This window comes from Ascochyta rabiei, chromosome 4 (genome assembly GCF_004011695.2).
Source record: "Ascochyta rabiei chromosome 4, complete sequence".
NCBI classification, from domain to species: Eukaryota; Fungi; Ascomycota; class Dothideomycetes; order Pleosporales; family Didymellaceae; genus Ascochyta; species Ascochyta rabiei.
The window spans coordinates 1976821-2000625 of NC_082408.1; the positions used below are offsets into that span (position 1 = coordinate 1976821).

The following is a 23805-nucleotide window of genomic DNA, read 5'->3' on the forward strand; positions in this document are numbered from 1 at the left end:
CACTCCTCTCCCTCTCTCCCTCTCTCTCTTCCCGACATGCCCCAACCACAATCTCGCACCGCAGTGACGACACTGAACATACAGGAATGTGTAGTAGTAGTCACTGTAGCAGCCCCCCACAAAACATCACATCAAACACGCTTTCCAACAATCAAGGCCACGCCGAGAGGCTTAGTAGGTAACTTATTTTCATTACCGTGTCCGGCCTAGGTAACGCTGTGTGTTGTTGTTGTATACAGTACATACATACAATCGGGTGAGGAGAACGAGCAAAAAACCGCCGTGGGGGGGGGCAAGACAACGTGAAGACAAAAGGCCAAAGAAGAACAAAAACAAACAAACAAACCAAAAAAAAAGAAAAAAAAAAAAAAAAAAAAAAACGCTAGAAAACGCTCGAATGGTGCATTCACTACGAGTGCAACGCATTTTATGCTCAACTGCCCCTTCTATACATAATTTCTTCTTTTTCTACCAGACTCAGCTCGACGCGGCCTTGGCATCTTGCGCCTCCTTCGCTGTCTTTGTGAGACTCTCCAGTTCTCCAGACGTCTCGCACATGCTCCTGAAGCTTCCGCTTTCCTTTGTGATGAGCGTGTGCGGGTCGCCAAACTCAATGACCTCTCCTTTGTCCAGCACCAGCACCTTGTCGTAATCGATTATGGTCTGCAGACGATGCGCGATGGTGATTGTCGTGTTCTTGATCAGTCGGATCGTCTCCTGGATCTTGCTGTCCGTCGCGTAGTCGATGGATGCAGTGGCTTCGTCCATGAGTAGTACCTTGGGCGCCTTGAGCAGCGCGCGAGCAAGGCACAAGAGTTGGCGCTGGCCTTGCGAGAGATTGGATCCGGACTCGCTGACGAGTGAGTTGAGATTCTTGAACGGGTTCTTGTTGTCCGTTTGCAGGGTGTTGATGGCCGCTGCATCTTCATCCACAACCTCACCGTTTGGCATGACAACAATGGTCTCGTCGCCTACTTCGCCGTGCGACCATTCGCGGTTAGCAAGGATGGAGCCGGGGTTGACGGTCGAGGCACCCGTGTAGCTGGCGTTGACATCGGCTGTAACGGCGCCGGTTGTGGGTTTGGGGATCTCAATGGCGTTGGGGGGTGTGCTGGTCCCGACCGGAGTCGCAGTGCCGGATGTCGCGGCTGAGGCCGAGGAGATGAGATGGACTTCGCGGAGAGCGGTGAAAATCTCTTCGTCAGTAAAGACAGAGAAAGGGTCAAGGTTGCTGCGGATAGTTCCGGTGAATAGGGTCGGATCTTGCGGAACCATAACGATGTTCTCTCGCAGGTCTTGAAGGCCGATCAATCCGACGTCGACATCGTCGATAAGAATCTTACCCTTCTCTGCTTCCAACGCGCGGAAAAGAGCCAGAGCCAGGGAACTCTTGCCAGCACCTGTCCTGCCAACAACACCGACCTTCTCCCCAGGCAAGATCTTGAAAGTGACATTCTTGAGGACAGGGTCGAAGTCGGGCCTGTAGCGTGTGCTGTAGTTGATGAATTCAACAGATCCCTTGCTAGGCCAGTTCGATGGTGGCTTTGTCTCTGAAATGACAGCTGGTGCTTCTTGATCGACATCCAGGTACTCTTTGACACGTTCGACCGAGTTCATGTTCTGCTCGTTGGCAGAGTATAGGCGCACGAACCACAGCACGTTCTCCGTGAAGGTCACAGCGTAGGTGAGAGCAAGACCAGCCGCACCTGCATCGATCTTGCCAACGCTGAGAACAACAAAAGTGCCTGCGAAGAAAGACACCAACGCACCAACGACATCCACTCGGAAAGCGAGCCATCTGTTAGCCGCCCAAAGGTAGATGAACGGTCGATGTTGAGTATTAATCTTGGCGAGATTCTCGCGAATGAAGCGGCGCTCGTCGCCGTAGGCTCGGATCGTTGTCATGCCAGACAGAGTCTCGCCAAACTGCTGGTACAACGGACTGCGGTGGACAGACTCGAGACGCTTGAGATCGCGGGAAGAGTTGATATAGAAGCGACCGATAAGGAAGTAGAGCACGGATATGAAGACACCTGCGATGAGGAAAGCGGGCGTGATGACCGAAATGAGGATGACAATGGTGATGATGGACGCGAGGCAATGGACTACGCCGATGGCAACAGGTGCAACCTCCTGATCGACAGACTCAATGTCCTTCGAAAACCTGTTCATGAGCTGACCAAGGGGCGTCTGATCGAAGAAACGGAACTTTGCATGAGTCACCTTTTGGATGAGTCGCTCGTGCACCCGTCGAGATGCGGCAAGCGAACCACCGAACAGGAAGCCTTCGCGAAGGAAAGTGATGAACATGAAGATCAGACCGAGGATGGCGTAGATGACAAGGAAGTAAGTCGAGTCAACACCTGAATCATCAGAAGTTCCGAACGTTGTCTGCATGTAGGAGCTGTAGATGTAGGGTTTTTCCTCAGGCCGGTCCATGAACGGGATGTTCCAGCTGCAAGTGCCGCTGTTGAGGCAAGTGCCAGATCCAAACAGCGTCGGCGCATGAGTGATAGGTGAGCGATTGTGGTGTCCCATGGTGGACATGCCCTTCTCTGCGTATGCATTCGCCCAAGTTCGAATCCAGACGTTTGTCGATACAGATGAGATCTGCTGCGCGACGAAAGCGATGGAAGCACCAACCCAGTAGTACCAGGGACCCATAGCCTTCAGATACATCAGGATAATGCTTAGTTTCACGCCGCCTTCCGCCTTGGTTTCTTCTAGGGGATTGCTGGCTGCCTTCTTAGTATCTTTGCCGTTTGCATTGCCGTTGGAAGAGCCGTTCGTGTGGCTGACCTCGCCTCCAGCCTCCTCGCCACCTGCATCCGAGGGAACACCTGAAGGAGGTTTAGAAGCGCCACGAGAGGCAGGCCTGGATTTGGAGACCTCTTCCGTAAGCTTGCCGGAGTCAATGACTTCGTCAGATGTTCCCTGTGTAACAACCCTGCCGTTCTCAAGAACGACAGCGAATTCAGCATAAGGTAAGCACAGACTGACGTTGTGTGTGACAAGAATGCATGTGCGGTTGAGCATAAGCTCACCATTGAGGGCGTAATCAAAGATCCACTTGGCGGTGTGAGAATCGACAGCGCTGAGAACATCATCGAGCAAGACGTGGCGCGCTTTGCTGTACATAGCACGGGCGAGCGAAATGCGCTGCTTCTGGCCACCAGAGAGAGTGACACCTTTTTCGCCAACAATAGTCTCATCGCCTCCGTCCAGGATCTCAAGATCGCGCTTTAGTGAGCAAGCCACAATGACATCCTCATATCGTTGCGCATCCCAATCACCTGCAAAGACGATGTTCTCTTTGACGGTACCGTTGACAAGCCAAGCCTGTTGTGCGCAGTAGGCTACACTCTCGAGGAGCCCAGTCTCGGGGTCAGGACGGAGGTCTTCGCGGCTGCCACCTCCAGGAAGATAGACATCGCCCTTCAGCTTTGTCATTTCTCCCAGTAGGGCCATGAGTAGCGATGTCTTTCCAGATCCAGTCGGCCCAACAACGACGTTGAGCTGTCCGACCTTAAACTTGACATTAATGTCCATCAATTTGAACGCGTCAGCAGAGGCTTGGTCCTTCATGTCTTTGCCACCCCAACTGAAAGTGCCCTTATTGAATCCGAGGACGGACTGTCCGTTCTCGTCCTTCTCATTGGTTGTCAATTGCAGGTACTTCTCAGTCTCCGGTTCGTTCAGGTACTCCTCAATACGGTCCACGGAGACCCTCGACTCTTGAACGTGGGCGACCATATCAGCCAGTTGGTCCAGTGGGATCCTGAGAATCTGGAACAGCGACAACGCTGTGAACGCAACAGAAGGAATCAGAGCCTTGTGTTCAACGTTCGTGTAGACGAAGAACGAGAGGAAAGTAATGAAGACCGGAGATCCAGACCAGATAGTGGCCGCTACCGCCCACAGGATGTATCGTCGGCGGAGGTGCTTCAGCTCGACATGACGTTTCTCGTTTACAAGGCCGATGAAGCGCTGCTCCCAGGCGAAGTACTTGATAATGCGAATGTTGGTGAGGACCTCGTTCGTAGTATGAATTCGAGCGTCGGTGGCCGCCAAGATGAGCTTCTGGATCTTGGAGAACTGGCTTGCAACGTACATGTTGATTGGAAGAAGGATGATCATCATTCCAATGCCAGCAATACTACTGTAGCCGAGGATACGATAGAGCAGGACTACGGCGACCACGACTTGTACAGGAGTGTTGGCCCACAGAAAGTGAAGGTACGCACAAATTTCGCTGACCTTGAAAGCGTCCACAGCCATGAGATTGATAATGGCGCCGGTGGTGACCTGCGCATCCGACTCGGGCTTTGTGTTGTCTTCGTCGTTTTGCTTCGGGCCCTCGGTCGGTGTCTTCTTCTTCTTCCTGCCCCAAGTCATCATTCTCTTGATAGTGCCTTGCTTCTTGTCTTTGTCGTCGTCGCCTGTCTTCTTCTTCTCTTCCCCAAGGACTTTATCTGTCGTAGCAGCGGCTCTGCGCTTCAGCGCTTTTGCGTAGATTTCTCCGATGATGACTGCGCGCAGACGAATGCAGATCTTCCGACCAATCCACAGTGCCTGCCCGTCTGCGAGCGCCGAGAGACACCCGGAAACGAAAAGCAGGAGGACGTAGAACCAAGCCGCATTCTGCGGCGTCAGATCGGGAGCTTCGACGTACTCCAGGATGGCTTTCAGAAGCAATGTAGGGGCAAATGTGAGAAAGCCAGACATTGCAGCCCAGCCTGCCTGAATGAGGAGGCCACGCTTGAAGTATCCCAAGAGGTGATAGGCCAGTTGCGACGTTCGCTTAACCTGACGGTAGTTTGAAATGACAGCTGCCGCCTTGTCCTTGGGCGCAAGATTCCAGACATCTGAGAGCTCGTATGTCTTCTTGTATCCAGTCCAGACGATCGAGTCGACCCAGCTGAAGGTAGCAAGGGAGAAGACGCTCGCTGTAGGCTCTCTGGCCGGCAAAATGTCTCCCTCATACTCCAGCTCTACAGCCTTGTTGCCCTTGCGAGACGTGAGCGAGATTATGAACAGTAGCGAAACGAAGACGAAGTCGGCGATGGCGAGCTTCTGCTGGACGTCGGATCGTGGGTGAATGATTGCGGAGCGAAGGAGCAGGGTCGAGAAGAGCCATTGGAAACCGTAGATGAAGGCAGTGTGGTACCACAGCTTCGGGAAAGACCAGCTGCTCGTGCTGGAGAATAGCAAGCGGAGCGAGGCAAGCGTAGCAATGTAAGACCAGACGGCGATGTTCGCAATAGCGGCGGTTCTACCATGTCGTCCTGAAGTGTTTGTGAAGAAAATAGCGACATGGACCGCAAGCTGGGCCAGGACGGCGGCCTCTTCTAGAACGACTATCGTGATCTCGCCGCGCGGCTTGGTTACGACCGTTGTGGACATGGTCTGGCGGCTGATGGTAGGGTGGAGCAGCGCGCTCTGCTCATTGCGGTCGAACTCATCCTCGGAGTCGCTGTCTGCTGCGTCGCCGTCGAGCGCAAAGTAGGCGTGGTAGTGCCGTGTCGCAGTGGCGGCGAGGGACAGCTGTATTAGGAGATAAATGGCGGACACGCCGCAAACGAAGAGCGGGAACAATGTCGAGAGATAGCTGTGATGCCGTCAACACATGGCTCCAGCGTGTGCTCTCGGGACCATGAATGCGACCTGCCTGCCTGCCTTCGACTAGAATGCAAAGAATACATGCTCGCATCCATGGTGGCGGGAATGTTGAAACATGGGTATGTGGGAAGCACTCACTCTAGTTCGAAGCAGGTGGAAAAATCGTCCACGCCCCAGATTGGGCCTTTGCACTGAGCGAACATGATGCTCCCCCACTTGCTGAACGGCCGGGTGGTGGTGTTCGCAGGAGTTCCGCGACAGCTTCCAAACTCACTGGCTACCGGCAGCTATAAGCTCGCATTGGAACCAGCTCGGCGGGCGCTTTGGCGAGTTGGCGAGGAGACGGCCAGGGGCAAGCTGCGCACGCAGTAATCAAACAGCTGTCAGCGCACTGGCGTACTGGCGCACTGGGGAATCGCTGTTCGTGAGAAGGTGAGCGCTCCCATTCTCTCACTAGCCGGGCAAGAAAGAGCCTTTCGCACTGATGTTCACGCGCCGAATGCAGCGTGGGGCCGCCGTCGTGCCGCCGTTGTGCCGCCGTCGTTTATTCAATTATCCGGCACGTCCCTGCTCCATCTGATAAGATCCGTTGGGCGAGATCAGTGAAGCCTCCCGCCGAGTGACGAGGAGACGGGAACAGCACAGCTGCGACTTGCGGAGACGGGAACAGCTGCGACTTGCGCAACGTCCGTAGAGCAACGCAACCGATCGGTGATGAGCACCAGACGGCCTTGCGCGTTTCCAGGCCAGCGCCCGGCTGTGTCTTCACCGCTCTGAGTCACGCCCGGTGGTGGTGAACGGTCGTGCAAGCGTGCTGCACGACCGGTTCAGCAATCGTCCATCTCGAGTTAGAGCCCTGCCATGTGCGTGTAGCTTGCCGTCGATCCAATTGCGCAACTTGGCTCCCCATCTCGTTATTGCAATCGCCCAAGCACGGCGACAACGCTACCGCAGACCTGGCTACAAGACTGAATCTCTGACACCACCACTAAGCCTGTCGCGTATCGTGAGAGGATCGAGGTCCATCCAATAGCCAACAGATGCAATGTGCTGACAGCTGTGGATCCGGGGTAAGCCAGCCCCTGCCCTGAGCCACTGCTGAACCCCTGCTGAACCCCTCCGGACATCGTGTGAGCCTGTGAGGAAGCTCACGGATGACAGCGCATCAGGCGGCATCAGCATGGTTGCCATGTCTCTGCCTTCACTTCTCGTCGTACAGCTGCACCTGTCAGCGATCCCCGGCTTCTTTTCCAATGGCCAGCGTGCAGGCTCGTGCATGTAACCATGGACCCGCTTGCACATGGGTTTGCTGTTGTGCTCGTCTCACTCTTTGACAGGCTTGCGCCCTTTTCGCCGACCTGCGCGATATAGCACGCGCCTGACATAACCTACTTGGCTCGCCTCGTCGACAACGCTGTAGTGTGACTCAAATACGCGCTTCAGTCACAGTGGTCGTCTGCTGCTGCATTCGCACGGGAGCGCTGGTTGCGCTTGAAACACATCGCCGTCCTACGTCACGATACGTGTATATTGCAAAGCGAGTCCACAGATCAAGTCATCGTGAGGCATCATCTGCCGTCTTACAAGTCCACGCGGAAATTGCCCTCGAGAGTAACCAAAAGGCGGAAGCCACAAAGCAGCTGGTGTCGAGTTTTTCGCCCGTGAAGGGAACCATTGATTTGACCCTGATCCTGATCCTGATCCTGATCCTGATCCTGATATATACAATGCTAACAAAAGAAACGGTGCCTCTACTGGCGCGCCTTGACCGTGGGTGTCCACGCAGAGTACTTGTTCTTGACTCTACGGAAATGTCAGCACTGCCACACGTGAATCGAGCAGCGTACGTACGTGCTGTAAGGCTTGTAACCTGAACGGCTCCAGGTGAGGGTAGGCCTGTGCTCCTTGGGCTCCCACACGCGGACTTCACGCTGAAGGAGCTTGTCTTGGGCAGGTGACTTGTCAACCATATAGGACATCCAAGCGTGCCAGCCAGGCTCAATCTGAGAGCTGCATGACCGTTAGCCAAAATTCGAACATCGCACTCCAGGACCAACTGACGGGTCGAACTCGTGGTCCTTGTAGTCCACCCAGCGGGTTCTCACTGCCCAACGTCAATCTCTCTCCCGTCTCGTTTTACAACTGACTAGCTTACGGGGAAGCTCCTCCTCCATGTTCTCGTAGTATTTGTTACCGTACTTGTCGAGGCCAATAAAGGTTCCAGCCTTGGTATCACCTGCGCCGCGTCAGCCTTCCGTCCGTTCTGCTACGCCCCTTCTCCCAGACATACCGATAGACTATTCGTGCGCGCGTCCATGGTCAGTCATAACTGCGGGCGGTACCTGGAGCGTGGGGTCGAATGCGTACCTGCATCTGGCGGCCGTATTCCTGTGAAACGAGGTCAATTAGCGCTGCAAATTGCACAGAAGCTGCCGTGAATACACACCTTGAACCCAATCTGGCGCAGATTGCGCAGCGTCCTCATAAGTGTCGACATGGCGGCGTTGTCTGTGACGTTGTCCGAGTTAACCAGTCGTGAATTCGGGCAGCTGCGATTGCCAAGGCCTGGATCACCCTTTCCCTTTGTGGGCTAGATCAGCACGACCCTTGCTCTCCTAAGAGCATCAAATCTTCAGGAGTCTGAACGACGGGACAACAACATCGTAACCCAGCTTGATCATCAACATGATAATAAGAGGTTGTCTGAGATCGCAACTACCCAGAGTTGCTGCAAAGAGGTCATTCAGGACTGTCGCACAGCCCGCAAGAACAGCAAGACGATATTCGACAGCAAATGCGCCTCCTATGGCTTCATCAACACCACAAAGTCAGGCTTCCATGCTCGCTACAATCACGACGGATTTGGACAGGATAGCGCCGAGATTTGAAATGCAGCCGGACCAGATCACTATCATCCAGTCGCCCGCAGAATTCTACGAAACACTCAAAGTAGGTTGGATACATTTTTCTTGCTCTGTTTGTATATTATATGGGGCTTTTGAAGCAATGCGGGCAAAGCAATCCCGTTCCTTCTTCAGCATCAAATTCCAGCATCGAATTCATGTTTCTTATCTCAACATTGTCACTTGAGTCTTTCTCTTTTCCATGCTGCCCCGAGTGGTCTTGCTTTTCATTGGTGCTGTCATCGCTGGAAATATCTTTATGAGCCACTGAAGCAGCGTCTGCATCCAGGGTTGAGGATACAGCTACGCTCTCCATGTACGCAAATCTCAACACCACTTGAGAGCCCTGTAGCAGACTACTGATCAATCGTAGTCCAAGATTTCGAAAGCCCAGCGTCGGGTCTATCTTTCGACGCTCTACATTGGCAAGACGGAGCACGAACTCATTTCTACAATCCGCACGGGACTGCAAAACAACCCCAGCCTACACGTTTCCTTCCTTACTGACTCTCTCCGTGGTACGCGCGAAACTCCTAACCCATCAAGTGCATCCCTCCTCGCTCCTTTGATTACAGAGTTTGGTGCAGACCGAGTAGAAGTGCGTATGTACCACACGCCTAACCTTACCGGCCTCCGAAAGAAGTTTATACCTAAGCGCATTAATGAAGGTTGGGGTCTGCAGCACATGAAGTTATATGGAGTAGACGACGAGATCATTATGTCAGGCGCAAACCTCAGTTCGGACTACTTCACCAATCGGCAAGATCGATACCATCTTTTCCGTTCTAAGGATCTAACGGACTACTTTGCTAAAATTCATGATGGTGTTGCAAAATTATCCTTCGACATCCAGCCCTCCGACAAAGAAGGTAGTGGTGGATACACAATGACCTGGCCATCCGGTAACCCCGCCCCTTCACCACTCGACTCGCCCAGCAAGTTCAAGGCAGGCGCATCAAAACACCTCAGCCATCTTTTGACTCCTTCCAACTCTCCACCTACAGCTCAGTCAGCAGCAGCGAACACAACAACAATCTACCCCGTCCTCTCCCTTGTCCCCCTCCTCTCAACATCTACCGAACTTCCCGCCCTGACCAAAATCCTTACATCCCTCACTCGCCCACCCTTTACCGGCTCGACATGGACGTTCACTGCTGGCTACTTCAACATGACGTCTTCTTTCCGGCGTCTCCTGCTCTCCACACGCCCACGCAGTGGCACCGTACTGACAGCGCACCCGCACGCAAACGGCTTCTACGGATCAGCAGGCGTAAGCGGCATGCTTCCCGATGCGTACACGCATCTCGCCAAAATGTTCCTGCGTAAAGTCAAGCACGACGACCTATCCTCCAGCATCACGCTGAAAGAGTGGAAGAAGGGCATGGTGAACCAAGAAGGCGGATGGACGTACCACGCTAAAGGGCTTTGGGTGTCCTTCCCTTCAGCTTCCCCTTCAGCAGATGTTGAAGCCGACGCCGTCGAGAAATTCCAAGAGCCCAGCCTCACGGTCATCGGTTCGTCAAACTACACGAAGCGTTCCTATGAACTCGATCTGGAAGCTAATGTCATAATCGCAACGAGTGATGCTGGATTGAGGCGCCGGTTGGGCGAGGAGGTGGCGTGGCTTAATGAGCATGCTAAGCCTGTCGATGAGAGTGAGTTTGAGAAGCCGGAGCGCAAAGTTAGTGTTGGGGTCAGGCTGAGCATGTGGGCTGTGAGGGTGCTTGGTGGGGCGTTGTAGAAGGAAAGTTTGAATCTAGAGATTGAGCCTAAGCTTGAGGAAGATATAGCGAATCCCTCATCTGCAGCCTCAACCCGCATTGCCTTGTTCCAATGTCTTATGCTGCATTTCCCACCCCCTCCGAGCAATCTTCTATTCTCAGACTCCTCACGCTAGTTCAGCACCGCGCGTCCTCCTGGATTTCGGCAGACATGATTCAGTAGAATTACTGATGTGCTGAGGGACTCTGAATCGACATCTGGTACATTCGGGGAGCTCCTGATTTTCCTTGTATCCATGGGTCAGGCGGTGCCGCTGGGACCAATGAGAAGGAAGTTGCGTTCGATTGCTTGCCTTTCCGTTCCGTTCGGTTCACTTCACTTCTACACAACGCCTAGCCTGCAGCTCGCAACTCTATCCTCACACCTGTTTCCTCGCTCTACCCACAATGTCTGGGCACCGAGCTAAGTTCAGCGGCCCCCGACTTGAGCATGCATTCTCAGACCCTGCGAAAGCAAAGCTCGAAAGCATACAGACTGTCTACGACACCTGTTACTCCACCTTCATATACATACATTCGTGTCGGAGCACCCATCTCCAAACAGACACGCTCTCGCTACCCTCATCTTCGTCACGTACTCATGCCTCTCGTTTGTAATCAGTAACTGTACGTGGCCCGCCGTCAAAGTTGATCCCGTTGGAAGATGTATGAGTATGGAGCATAACTTACAGGTCATGAACATGTCCTAAATACACATAGCTCTCTTACAAGGCTCCCTCTCTGGAATCCCGCCTCTCCGTGCTACAACCAAATTATGGATCTCGACCTCCAGTAAACATCCATTCGCTGCGTGACTTGCACCCCACTCCGTTCTTCCGAAGCACCCTCACCAGCTGCCTAACCACCACACGAACCCGCCCAGTCCGACCGTCACCCCAAGATGCCACGCAGTCCCCCACGCCATGGCGAACAGATACTTGGGACTAAACACGGTCCAGATGAACAAATGCGTTCTCAGCGCCGTACAAGCCGCCATAACACTCGCGAGCATAACGCCCGTGAACAGCGTCAACAACGCCACATGATCCATCCAGACATCCTCTTTCCCGCATTGTGCCATCCGTTCATCGGTTTGCGGACGCGCAAGCTGCGAAAGGTGTGCGTGTTCTCGCTCAACCCAACTCCGCTTTTCGCTTTTGGCTCGCTTGCTGTTGTCTTGCTTGCTGCGTGGTAGGCCGTCTAGGCGCAGTAGCAAAACGCCGGCGATACTCCAGTACACGGGCCCTGCCCAGTTGGACAGGAAGACCAAGAGGCCGACGCCGAGGACGTTGTACCCGCTGACGCCGTTGTATGCGTTGGATAGGTCGATGCTGGATATGCTGTTGTTGAGGCCGAGGGCGAAGAAGGATGTTTGGCTCAAGAGGAGGGAGGTCAAAGTAGCCTGGGTTGAGGTGAGATTTAGGAGCGCTGAGTGGTTTGTTAGTTGGGGGAGTAAGGGAGGCAGGAAGGAAAAAAGGGCCTACAGAGAAAGAAGAATTGGAGGCGGAAGAGCAAGTACAGAGGTATGTTTTGAGCTTTCGTTTGCGTGAGAAGGAATAGTGTGCCTAGGTCGAAGAAGGCCACTGCTAGATCTGTGTCTTTATCAGCTACCTGATTCTGGGTCAGACTGAAGGAGAACGTACCACCGTGACCGTTAACTGAGCGATACGCTCGGCGTGCTGAGCGCTGATATTCTGCGTACAAGACCCAAGCAAAGCTGAGTGCAAGACCTACGAACACCATTTGTGCAAGTCTAACAAGGTTAAAAGTTTCGACCCAGGCCATCAGACCGGGTGTGATGCCATAGGTGAGTTCAGGAGCATCTTGCGCAGTGAATGCGAGCTTGAAGACAAACGCTGTGCCGCAGATTGGTAAAGCAACAAGGGCGCCCATCATGCGGTGATGCTCTAGGGGTTGAGGATCTGGATTCTTTCTGTAAAAAGGCGAACCCAGCGTGACAACAGAGCGGGCGATGTGTTTCGAGACGCGATTCGTGACATCCAGGTACGTGGCGCCGACTAATATCCACAGCAGGAAGGAGCTGTTGCCATGGAAGACACCACTGTTTACGATATCGTCCGCTCCAGCGAATTTCTGTCCTGTTTGGTTCCACCTCCTAACCACTCTATGGATGATCAACACCATGAGAGCGGGATGGAATGCCCATGCACTGGTCTGTCGTTTCCGCATGCTATTGAGGAACAGGTAGAAAAACCACCCCGACGTAATCCAGTACCAGAAGTTGTGCTCTTCCTCAACGTACGAGGTTGCAAACATAAGTATAGCGTACAGTGTGGTGGTGAGGAAGTAGTAAATGACAGCGGACGACACAGGTCGTAGTGATGGAAGCGTGAAGAGACCCAATACGCAGATAAGGAAGGCGAGAGCAGTGCCGAGAACTAATCGGGTAACATCGTAGTTGGATGCTGCGCTAGACATGGTGTCCTGAGAATCGCGCATGAACTGTTGATGGTCAATACGTGGTTGGGGAGACGTGACAAGCGAAGGTGCGCTGAGTACTTACGTTGACAAGGTGCCACGATGCTATTTTGTATTCGTCGTTAGCCATGCTCCTGACAACGCCCTGCCAACGACAGGCGAGGAGTTGGCCGGGTGTCATCTGTAAAGGTAAGCACCAATTGTGGAACGTATCTGCATACTTACATCGGGTTGATCACAACGCTCCTGGCCCTCTTTGACTGGTAAAGCCTCATCCTCAAAACTCTCTTTGAGGCTTGGGCTTGTGTACGTAGCTTCGACAATCCTCTTCATCTGTCTGGCGTTTCTGTAGAGGAGCTGAATGCGGTCCCATTCTACAATCATCAATCTCAATGTCTTGCACGATTTGGAATTCAACTCACCTGCATCCCACAAGGAAAGGAAATCCTGCAAGAATACACCCAGATTGTTCCTCGGTACGGGAAAACCGAGCAGGCCTGCTAGAGTCGGCGCAATGTCACTTTGCTCGACAGTCATGTAGTAATTGAACTCGCCCTCTGTATCCGGCATAATCGGGCTTCTAAAACCGGGGCCCCTCCTCCATGCTAGTCGGTCGCTAAGTTTTGTAACTTTGGACAGCTTGGGGCTCATAAAAACAAGCGCAGGCGATGTCTCGCCAGGCGACGATCCGCCATGGTTACCACCATCATTCATACCATGATCGCCGCAGAGTACGAATAGTGTGTTAGCCAGGTGGTCCTCGTTCTCGATAGCGCCGTAAATTGTGCGGACAATGTCGTCCATTTCCTTTTGTTTTGGAATCATATTCGGACTGGCGCAAATCAGTACGGCAGCACAACACAACCACAACAGGGTGCGCAACGTACCTCTTCGGACCAGCCTTGTGCCCAATATGATCCAGTCCCAGGTAGTGCATAATCATTGCATCCCAGTCGCTGTTCATCAGCTCGTTAGGAACATGCCTCGTCACGTTGTTGTCCACTTCGGTGAAGTCCTGCGCATCTAGGATCAACATTGCATTCGAACTACATATCCAAGAGTACAGAAGACTGACCGAAACAAAGAAACTGCTCGTCCCGTCTGCTCGCTCAAAGAAGTCTGGAAAAAGCTTCAACCACGTATCGTCGCCATACATGACCAGTTTCCCCTGCTTGTCTTCAAAACGTTTGGCTTTAATCTGCGCTAGCCAGGTGTCTTGTGCTGCGAGTGTAGAGGTAGTGTCTGATTCGGCAAAATTGAGGATCACGTCAAGGAAGGAAGGTATAGAGCCCGTGGTGATGGCTTTTACGCGCGGCATGGTGATGGTGGGGGACGTAGCATGGGCTGTGAAGGGTAGCGCTGTGCCTTCACGGATGAGGCTGGTACATTGTTAGTAAACATAGCCATGCGTACCACATGAAGACTATAACAAACCTCTGCACAAAGCTCATGCCACTCTCCGCGCTGTAGACAAAGTCGCTCCTCAGGGCATCCACCACCATGAATACCAGCTTGTCAAACGGGGCCTTTGGGGGGTCTCGCGATACTCCCACATCGATTCCTGTCCATTCTGTTTCCTCATATTCTGCCAGCCCTGGCATAAAAGGCTTGTACGGGAAGAACCCAGTTGCAAAGATCAAAATCGCGACCGGAACCAAAAGATTCGCGAGCACGAGTAACACGGTTCGTTTGCCCATTGTGAGTGATGCTGGGACCCCAAACCTACCGACTAAACAAAGGCCTAGAGGGAAAAGGAAAAAAGGAGCAACATGAAGTTCAACCGAAGAATTAGCAAGAGACCATCACGGTGTCACTCAAGACGCGACGTTGAAGCTCAAATCCAGGGTCCAAGCTAGCCCCTGCTTGGCCGAAGCCGCTCGACCAATGAGTGACATCATCAGCTCCCACTCGTCAAAGTCCCGGTGCGGTGCGTCTTGTCTCAACATCGCGAATGTCTCGACGCAGTCAATTGGCTTCAAAAACACTCCAGTCCACTTTCCGCTCTACCTCCAAAGCCGCAAGGAGCCCGGTATCGATTGAACGCCAGCTCTCTGCGTACCTCCAGCACCAGCATCACCACCGTCCCACGTCCAAAATGTCCTTCCTCCTCCCCGGTCTGCGCCGCGGCGCTCTCCTCGCGACGCCACTTATTCTCAGCTCGCCTCTTCTTTTCCATAGTTTTCGCCAGACACAGTCTATTCGCTGTGACTCGGCCGATCCCCTTGCGAAGCTCGGCGACTTGCGAAACACGTACAGCCGCGATGCGCAGACACCCATCATCACGCAGTCCGGGGCTCCTAACACAAAGGCAGTGAGGCAGATTAGCATTGGGAGCATTTTGGGCGTGATTGGAGGGCTGGGAATCAGTGTGTTCAGTAAGCCCTTGGCAATCCTGATAGGTCTGGGCGTGGTCTTGCTACAGGTACGTAAGACGTGAGATGATGCACAAGAAGCAATGTGGACTAAGTGATTGGGAATGATTTTGAATTTCTTTGACTTCACGTTGTGCCAAACTGATGCTAACACGTAATCCAGTTCATCGAGTCGAGAGGTATTCACATCATTCCCTACTCGTATCTGCAGCGCCGCTTCAAAGCGACCAATGTACGGTCGCTGATGCAGGATAACGTCGCTTTTAAGCTATCTTTTGGCTTGACGTTTGCACTGGCTGCGTTCGCCGAGTTCTAGCTCAAATCTCCTCGAGTAGTGCTTGCTGCTTGAGCTCGTAGTCGTTGTCATGCTATGCGAAACGACCGTGGCCCTGGGCCATCATCTGGGGTTGCAGCTGCATCTGGAGTTGTTTGCAGCTCTGCCAGAAGCCCTTGACAGTGTCTTTGAAGCCTGTACTGCTCTTGGCGTTCCTATGTGTATGTTAGTATTGAGTCGTTGTAACAAAGGAAGAATCGAGACATACCTCATGCAGCTTTCGATAAACTTCCGCACCAATTCCTGCACTCCTGGGTCTTGCTGGAAACGTTGAAGTAGTGGCTGCTCCGCCAAAGAGCTTGTGATGTACGCCTTTGCGTTCTTGTCAGAGCGGATAAGCGCACGAAGGGGTGCCACAATGTGTTCCAAACTTGTGTAGTCAACTTCGCCGCATACGTTGGTAATCAACGCGTATGTCACTGCATGCCCGAAGTGGTTAACGATATCTTGCGAGGTACCCTGGTTCTGGCCGTGGGTGTTTCCCGTGGATTCGAAGATGTCTTTCCAAAGCTTTGCGGATGCTCGTTTCGGCAGTACTTCTGGTGACTGGATTGATTCGATAGAGAAGCCAAACATACCCTGTAGAGTATCTGGATGTTCTTGAGTAATCAAGCGCAAGTCTGTATTGACAAATTGTTGGATAAGCTCAATACATCCGACTGCGATTTCTGGGTCGTTGCGGGGGTGTTGTAATGCTTGCATGATGCTCAGATCGTGCTGCAAAAGACGTTGCGCTTGTACGACGAAGTCAGCTGGCCGTTTATGCTTGTGGGATGACAGCCAACGGCATGCCGTCTCAAGGACAAATGGCAGTCGAGGCGTCTGCACCGTCGTCTTGGTAACGAAGTCAACCGCGGTGGACGGTGGAAGTACGAAAGGACCAGGGATGGACTCTTTGAACCCAGAACGCAAGACGTTGCAGGCCGCTTCGATGATCTCGTCGTTCGCTGGAAAGACTTGCGTCATATAGTTGATCATGTTGATGACCTGGTTTTGGATCTCTTTGCCTGGTCCTTCCGACCAGAATGTCGAGCTTTCGACCTCGGCCTCGAGATCTACAACTTCCTCGTCGAGAGCTTGGAGTGCTCGACCGATGCTTGACAAACATTTCAGCGTCGTCAACGCGAGCACCTGCCCTTGTTCTGGGTCATTCCCTTCTTTTGTGACCTTGATTGCACCCATTGCGTCTTGTGCAATGTAACCGAAGAGCTGCCTGACACCAACAAGCTGCTTCTCATCGGAATCGGCTGACTGAACAATAGCAGCGATACCTTCCAGAACCTTGCTCTTCGTGAATTCTTCTGCGGTCTGGTATGTGAGAAATTGTTCGTACATCTGAAAGAATGAATCCAGCTCGCCTGTGAGCGATTTTCTACATTCGGAACACAGCGAAGCAAACGACTTTGCGGCGCTGTGAGCGAGTGCAGGCTGCGCCAGAGCTTTGAGCAGGAAAGGTAACACTTGAGGTAGGAAGCGTGGGTTACGCAAGAAGAACTGGTTGAGGGCTGCGACCAACTCCACTGCGGACCTCCGGGTAATAGCAGGTATATCAGCACCGCCGGACATAGCCGCAAACAAAGGCTGTTCGAAGAGACGATTGAGACGTTCGTCGACCTTATCGTTGAAGGCATCTGCGATCGATATCAAGCAAAAAAGTCCAGCTTCAAGCTCCAGCCAGTTTCCTGTACCCAGTGCGCGCAGAGTAAAGTCGATGAACTGATCTGTCATGACATCGCGCAGAGACTCGTAGGCTTCCATGATGATGTCTCGAACATCGATGCGAAAGACTTTGAAAGTCTTCTTTGTGTCTGAGTCCCAGGACTTTGTCACGCTCGACGGAGGGTAGATGATCTTCTGGGCAAGCTCGGAAATCGCCTGGAATACATTGGACTTTGCGGGGTCCATCCAGGAGGGCAATGCAACCCCTTCCAAGTACTCGAAAGACTCCTCAGCAATTGCACTTACGAAACCGCTCCAGAAGTCCAGTACGACTGGCGCCACTTCGTCATCCTCGCCTACAATCTCTGGATACTTTAGAAGGTCGTGAAGAAAGGCTGTACTTTGTCAGCTCGCACACTGGCGAATTTGGGTTATGCATCGGCTTACACATGACTTGTTGGTTATGTGCTGTTTCGTGCTCCTTATACAGCACTTTCGAATCCAACAAAATTTGGCCATATGCTACAATGATCCTGGCGAGGGAGACTGTTTCAGCATCAAGGTCCCTTAAGATCTCCAGCCCCCATGGGCCCGCGATCGCCGACCATAACATCTCTTGATGCTTTGCCTCGAAGAACGAGGGGTAATTCTCCAAAACTTCAGCTACGAGATCCATGGCGTCTTCGACATGATATTCCAGGCAGGTCAAGGCAAGCTCAGTGACCGATCGAAGGTAATGAAGCTTCTCAGGCACGTGCTTGAATTCGGATTGAGCATAGAAAATCCAGCCCTAAACGGTTAGCTCTGAGCTATAATGGTGTGAATGACAACGTACAATGAAGCATTTTGAGGCTGCTACGCATATTTTTTCTCCTTGCTGCAATGACTCGCTGTAACTAGTGTCGTTGATCGGTATGGACAGGTACTTGAATCCGCGTCCGAAAGAAGCATGTAAAAGCGCCTCCAAGCTTTCTGCGTTGGCGATCATGTCGTGGTGTACTTTGCGGCTAGCTAGCATTAGTGATGGTGGTGTTGACAGTCTCAACGGCTGAATGAACTCACTTGGGACTGGTGGAGAGCTTCTTTGCTTCATCTGCCAGATTCATGGCGAAGTCAAGCAGAACAAGGAGTTGATCGTCAGACAGCTGAGGCAGCAAGTCCCACGTTGAAGGATGACTGTCCAAGGCATCGTCAAGCACGGGTTGTTGCGCAGCGAATGATACAACCAAACTTCTGATGCACAGACCCCATACTGATATGGGTTTCGTGAAGTATTGGGCTAATGTTGAGCTCACCTTCCGCGTCGCTACCGAGGATGATGGTCGGGAAACTAGATGGTGCTGCAAGCTGTGATTAGCCATGAAGATGAACAATTGTGGTACAAACATACAATAAGGGTGGAGAGTAGCTGTGCAGAGTGCTCTTCGTTCAGCTCGTTGCTAGGAATGATCAGGCGTCTGAAAATGAAGGATATAGCAGAATCCACTTACGAGTCAGCGTTAAGCTTCACAGTGAGTGTCAGAGCTCCAAAGAACCGGACCTGCTCGTCGTCGCTCTTGAGAAGAGCGTCTGCAATCTCCCATCCTTGTGAGGATCGCTGTAACACTCGTAGTGTTGCTTCTGTCTGAGTGATTTTCTTTGCATGTCCAGGATTGTAGAGCGATTTGACCAGTCCTTCGATTTCGGCAAAGCTTAGTGGGAAGCCCTGTTGTTGTGTCCCATTGGTGGCCATCTCGTTTAATGTTGACTATCCAAACATGCGTTAGCTACTGAGCCTGATGCTAATGCTGATGCTGATGCTGATGCTGATGCTGATGCTGATGCTGATGCTGGTTTGACGTTCGAGCTCGCAGAGGAGGACCTGGACACTGCCAGTCATGCAGAACGGCTGCTTCCAATTCGGGCCCAGTTCAAACAGGGAAGTGGAGTGTGAAGAAAGGAAATACGGAAAATAGGAGAAGAAAGTTTGTAGGCAATGCCCCTCACGGTACTTACCCTTGCCTGTTCGTGGTGATGGCAGATTCTGCAGACGTCTCGACTATTCAGTCATGCAAGACTCCGATTAGGCGACAGCTGGAGGTCGTGTGACTATTCAAGATCGAACTCTGAATGCTTGGATTATGTATTTGAGCGCAGGCTGGGCTCGTCTACCTCCCGCAATCGTCAGATGAATTTGCTGGTGATTCGCCACCGTACGATCGCATGTTTTGCAAGGTTGACGACTACAGTAGTCCAGGAGGCTGAGTAGCTCGCTTTTTGTGTTAATGTTTGGAGCAGCCTGATGATAGAGATTGGTTGACGAAGTCTTGGCGAATCGGTTGCTCCTGCCTCGCCTTGCAGATGACGCTAGTCTCGCCGCAAGCTGCAGCTGTACATTGTTTGGCGGGGTGTCTTGTTACCGATAGTAGGCGCTCTCTATGCTTCTGCCACGGTCTTGGTTGCGCACACACGCGACAGCGGCAGCACATGTAGCCAGTAGGCCCTTCGTCACCCCCCGCGCATTCCACACCTCTGCTGCCTTACGTGCCATCGATATGTCCAAGGTCAACACCACTGAGCGGCTGGCGGAGCTCCGCAAGCTCATGAAGGAGCGCAATGTCGATATCTACAGTACCAAAGGCCCGGTCAAGCCATGTAGAGTGCCGGCTAACACCCATGCAGTGGTACCTTCTGAAGATAGCCACCAGAGCGAGTACATTGCCCCGTGCGACGCCCGTCGAGGTCAGGCTCTCCACCGCTTCTCGCAGCACACCTACTGATACCTTCCAGCATACATCAGCGGCTTCACTGGCTCAGCCGGCTACGCAGTCATTACACACGACAAGGCCGCCCTTTCCACCGACGGCCGCTACTTCAACCAGGCCGAGAAGCAGCTGGACAGCAACTGGGAGCTGCTGAAGCAAGGCATCCAGGACGTGCCTACCATCCAGGAGTGGACAATAGACCGAGTGGAAGGGGGCAAGATCGTCGCCGTAGACCCCAGTGTAGTGACAGCAGTTGACGCCAGGAAGCTGGCCGAGAAGATCAAGAAGAAGGGTGGCGAATACAAGGCGGTGGACGAGAACCTCGTCGACGCGGTATGGAAGGACAGACCGAGCCGGCCAAGCGAGAAGGTCATTGTACAGCCCATGGAGTTCTCTGGGAAGAGCTTCGAAGACAAGATTGCAGATCTACGGAAAGAGCTCGAGAAGAGGAAGAGCCTGGGCTTTGTCGTCTCTATGCTGGACGAGGTCGCCTGGCTGTTCAACATCCGCGGAAGCGAGTACGTACTTCAACCCCTACAGTGGTCTGACATCTCTGACAGCATACAGCATCCCGTACAACCCCGTTCTCTTCTCCTACGCTGTCATCACACCCAGCGCTGCCACACTCTATGTCGATGAAAGCAAGCTGCCGCAAGACGTCAAGGACCACCTCGGCGACAAGGTTGAGGTGCGGCCCTACGAGGCTATCTTTGAAGATGTTGCAGCACTGAGCAAAGCATCTTTGGAAGCTCAGAACGAGTCCGAGGCGAAGAAGAAGTTCCTCACCTCCAATCGAGCATCATGGGCGCTGAACAAGGCCTTGGGCGGCGAGGAGAAGGTCGAAGAGGTGCGCAGCCCGGTTGGTGACGCCAAAGCGGTAAAGAATGAGGTTGAGCTGGAAGGGATGCGACAGTGTCACATTCGTGACGGTGCGGCCCTCAGCGAGTACTTTGCATGGCTAGAGGATCAATTGATCAACAAAAAGGCCACGCTTGACGAAGTAGACGGTGCTGACAAGCTGGAAAGCATGCGTGCCAAGCACAACGGATTTATGGGGCTCTCCTTCGACACCATATCATCGACTGGAGCCAACGCGGCTGTTATCCACTACAAGCCGGAGAAGGGCGAATGCGCGATCATCGACCCCAAGGCAATTTACCTTTGCGACTCCGGTGCACAGTACCAGGATGGCACGACAGACACGACAAGAACCTTGCATTTTGGTGAGCCGACTGAGATGGAGCGGAAAGCTTACACGCTTGTACTCAAGGGCAACATCGCTCTCGAGCGCATCAAGTTCCCCAAGGGCACAACCGGCTTCGCCATTGACGCACTTGCCCGCCAGTTCCTCTGGACGGAAGGACTCGACTACCGACACGGAACTGGACACGGTGTTGGATCTTTCCTGAACGTCCACGAAGGCCCCATCGGTATCGGCACAAGGGTGCAATATTCTGAAGTCGCTCTGGCTGTCGGCAACGTCATCTCAGACGAGCCTGGCTACTACGAGGACGGCAAGTTTGGCATCCGCATCGAGAACATGGTCATGGTCAAGGAAGTTGAGACGAAGCATCAGTTCGGCGACAAGCCGTATCTTGGCTTCGAGCATGTTACTATGACTCCTCACTGCAGGAACCTGGTCGATATGAGCCTGCTCACGGAAGATGAGAAGAAGTTCATCAACGAGTATCACGCGGAGGTCTTTGAGAAGACAAGCGAGTACTTCAAGAACGATGCTCTGACTCTTGACTGGCTGAAGCGCGAAACGGCGCCATACTAGACGTGTTGTGTTGGTATGCGTTGTAGGAGATGGTTGCCGCATTCGGCAGCTTGTCGTCGGCATGCGACGGCTGACTGCACTTGCATGGCATTGGTGTTTGCATACTTGGGCGTTGGTGTACCCCGCTATTGCAGCAAAGAAACACACAAGACCCTGCATGATTGCCTGTTCTGGTGGCCGTGAGAAATGATTCCAAACCACACACAGAAGTCTACTGACTAAGCCGCGGTAATTCACGGTCTCGTTGACGCTATCATCCCCGCTATGATTGGATCCGATGTGTCAAGAGTGGTTCGGAGGGAGCACCGCGGGGTTCTAGAGCGCGTCACAGAAGCTCCGGACAGTGTCCCGCCATCAGCCGCGGCGCCGAACGAACCATGCGGCGGGATGAATGACCCTTAGATGGGCAAAAAATAATGCGATGCCGCTGGATTGTCTTGGTTGCAGGTCATCGAGGTACTTTTGACTCACTCACGAGGCCAACCTACTCTTTGACAACTCTCGCTCTCTAGGTTGACTTGGGCTACCATTGCTTCCACACTTCAACGTCTGCACTTTTTTACATCCTACGTCTTCCTTGCTGAAAGACTCCAATTGCATACCTAACTCCTCGAACACCCCTCACAGTCCCATTTCCTCTCACAATGGCAACCGAACTCCCCACCACAAACGGCCACGGCGCCCAGGATGGCGAGAACAACTTCGCGGTCAAGGCAGGACTTGCCCGCATGCTGAAGGGTGGCGTCATCATGGACGTTGTCAACGCCGAGCAGGTGCGTCGTCTTAACTTTTGTATTGCTTTGGGTGTTGGACTGACGGAGACAGGCACGCATAGCAGAGGAGGCTGGTGCCTCGGCCGTCATGGCTCTTGAGCGTGTTCCCGCCGATATTAGAGCTCAGGGCGGCGTTGCACGGATGAGCGACCCCCAGATGATCAGGGAGATTATGGACACGGTCACCATTCCTGTCATGGCCAAGGCGAGAATCGGTCACTTTGTCGAGTGCCAGGTACGTTTCTCACCATCCATTGCTATGAAATCCCTTGAGTTCTTTGTCTTCGACTCGACCCTTCCCTACAGATTCAGCAGACTTTGTAGACGCGCATAGCTAACCGCCACAGATCCTCGAAGCCCTCGGCGTAGACTACATCGACGAGTCCGAAGTGCTCACCCCGGCCGACGCCGTGCACCACGTCAGCAAGCACGACTTCAAGATCCCGTTTGTGTGCGGGTGCCGCGGGCTCGGCGAGGCGCTGCGCCGCATCGCAGAAGGCGCAGCCATGATCCGCACAAAGGGCGAAGCAGGGACGGGCGACGTCATCGAAGCCGTGCGCCACATGCGCACCGTGACGGCCGAGATCAAGCGCGCGCAGGCCATGGACGAGATGGAGCTGCGCGTCTACGCAAAGGAGCTGCAGGTCGACTACGCGCTGCTCAAGGAGACGGCGAAGCTGGGCAGGCTGCCCGTCGTCAACTTCGCCGCTGGTGGTGTCGCGACGCCGGCTGATGCTGCGCTGATGATGCAGTTGGGCTGCGACGGTGTCTTTGTCGGATCGGGCATCTTCAAGTCGGGCGACGCGGCCAAGCGCGCCAAAGCTATTGTGCAGGCCGTCACGCACTACAAGGATCCCAAGGTGCTGATGGAGGTCAGCATGGACCTGGGCGAGGCCATGGTCGGCATCAACTGCGGCACCATGGGCGAGGACGAGAAGCTGGCTAAGCGTGGCTGGTAAGCGTCGAGGGAATCTTCACAAAGTACACACTGAGACGAAGATGTATGGTGACTAGGACATGATTCATCCACACGTAGGCAGGGTCCTGTGTGAAAATGTCAAACTGAGCATGGTGAGCACATCCACCTACTCTCCCTACCATATCAGTTGCGTAGATGAAAATGACACTGATGGAAGAAATCGTGCTTGGACGGGTGGTACTGGTGGTAATGACTCAATCGAATGATCTACTAACACACGCTCGCTACTGTGCGGAACCCTGCAGGTTTGATCCACACAGCGGGGTCACGACGTCTACGCTGCGGTCCGACTTACGGGTCCGGTGCGGTCGCGCGACGATGGACAGACGCGTCTGGCAGACAGATGGGGGAGAGGTGGAGTTTTCCGTATTTTCATTGCATGCCTGATTCCATCGACGAAGACGCCTCGTCGTGTGTAAACCATAGCCTTACAAAGTGTCATG

General features: G+C 53.2%; 8 protein-coding genes across 8 annotated transcripts, besides 5 other annotated features; 4 read left to right on the plus strand and 4 right to left on the minus strand.

Annotated features, from left to right (window-relative positions):
* Positions 1–2: 2 nt before the first annotated feature.
* Positions 3–29: a tandem repeat.
* A 448-nt stretch (positions 30–477) lies between these two features.
* Positions 478–5822, minus strand: EKO05_0003095 (Transporter of the ATP-binding cassette (ABC); the record flags this gene model as incomplete). Its single annotated transcript, XM_038938149.2, has 2 exons — positions 478–5608; positions 5758–5822. The coding sequence occupies 2 exons, from the start codon at positions 5820–5822 to the stop codon at positions 478–480; spliced, it is 5196 nt and encodes a 1731-aa protein (XP_038801653.2).
* Positions 4413–4458: a tandem repeat.
* Positions 5823–7303: 1481 nt separating the features above from the next.
* Positions 7304–7339: a tandem repeat.
* Positions 7340–7370: 31 nt separating this feature from the next.
* EKO05_0003096 (uncharacterized protein) lies at positions 7371–8116 on the minus strand (the record flags this gene model as incomplete). The annotated part of the gene is made up of 7 exons (XM_038938131.1): positions 7371–7422; positions 7471–7629; positions 7681–7723; positions 7775–7855; positions 7910–7916; positions 7987–8007; positions 8066–8116. The coding sequence occupies 7 exons, from the start codon at positions 8114–8116 to the stop codon at positions 7371–7373; spliced, it is 414 nt and encodes a 137-aa protein (XP_038801654.1).
* A 188-nt stretch (positions 8117–8304) lies between these two features.
* On the plus strand, positions 8305–10263 carry EKO05_0003097 (CDP-diacylglycerol--glycerol-3-phosphate 1-phosphatidyltransferase; the record flags this gene model as incomplete). The annotated part of the gene is made up of 2 exons (XM_038937776.2): positions 8305–8568; positions 8896–10263. 2 exons carry the CDS (start codon positions 8305–8307, stop codon positions 10261–10263), a joined length of 1632 nt encoding a protein of 543 aa, XP_038801655.2.
* A 314-nt stretch (positions 10264–10577) lies between these two features.
* Positions 10578–10616: a tandem repeat.
* Positions 10617–11129: 513 nt separating this feature from the next.
* On the minus strand, positions 11130–14418 carry EKO05_0003098 (major facilitator super transporter protein; the record flags this gene model as incomplete). The annotated part of the gene is made up of 9 exons (XM_059636090.1): positions 11130–11710; positions 11767–11874; positions 11926–12745; positions 12807–12902; positions 12947–13095; positions 13144–13553; positions 13609–13736; positions 13797–14100; positions 14156–14418. The coding sequence occupies 9 exons, from the start codon at positions 14416–14418 to the stop codon at positions 11130–11132; spliced, it is 2859 nt and encodes a 952-aa protein (XP_059492073.1).
* Positions 14419–14672: 254 nt separating this feature from the next.
* EKO05_0003099 (uncharacterized protein) lies at positions 14673–15409 on the plus strand (the record flags this gene model as incomplete). The annotated part of the gene is made up of 2 exons (XM_038937889.2): positions 14673–15143; positions 15257–15409. 2 exons carry the CDS (start codon positions 14673–14675, stop codon positions 15407–15409), a joined length of 624 nt encoding a protein of 207 aa, XP_038801657.2.
* A 52-nt stretch (positions 15410–15461) lies between these two features.
* EKO05_0003100 (member of the karyopherin-beta) lies at positions 15462–18818 on the minus strand (the record flags this gene model as incomplete). Its single annotated transcript, XM_059636091.1, has 7 exons — positions 15462–15582; positions 15636–17481; positions 17534–17876; positions 17922–18093; positions 18149–18426; positions 18477–18525; positions 18577–18818. 7 exons carry the CDS (start codon positions 18816–18818, stop codon positions 15462–15464), a joined length of 3051 nt encoding a protein of 1016 aa, XP_059492074.1.
* Positions 18819–18861: 43 nt separating this feature from the next.
* Positions 18862–18918: a tandem repeat.
* Positions 18919–19620: 702 nt separating this feature from the next.
* EKO05_0003101 (Xaa-Pro aminopeptidase) lies at positions 19621–21610 on the plus strand (the record flags this gene model as incomplete). Its single annotated transcript, XM_038937895.1, has 4 exons — positions 19621–19696; positions 19748–19807; positions 19856–20348; positions 20398–21610. The coding sequence occupies 4 exons, from the start codon at positions 19621–19623 to the stop codon at positions 21608–21610; spliced, it is 1842 nt and encodes a 613-aa protein (XP_038801659.1).
* Positions 21611–22254: 644 nt separating this feature from the next.
* EKO05_0003102 (Pyridoxal 5'-phosphate synthase (glutamine hydrolyzing)) lies at positions 22255–23342 on the plus strand (the record flags this gene model as incomplete). Its single annotated transcript, XM_038938185.1, has 3 exons — positions 22255–22383; positions 22436–22618; positions 22731–23342. The coding sequence occupies 3 exons, from the start codon at positions 22255–22257 to the stop codon at positions 23340–23342; spliced, it is 924 nt and encodes a 307-aa protein (XP_038801660.1).
* Positions 23343–23805: the final 463 nt, after the last annotated feature.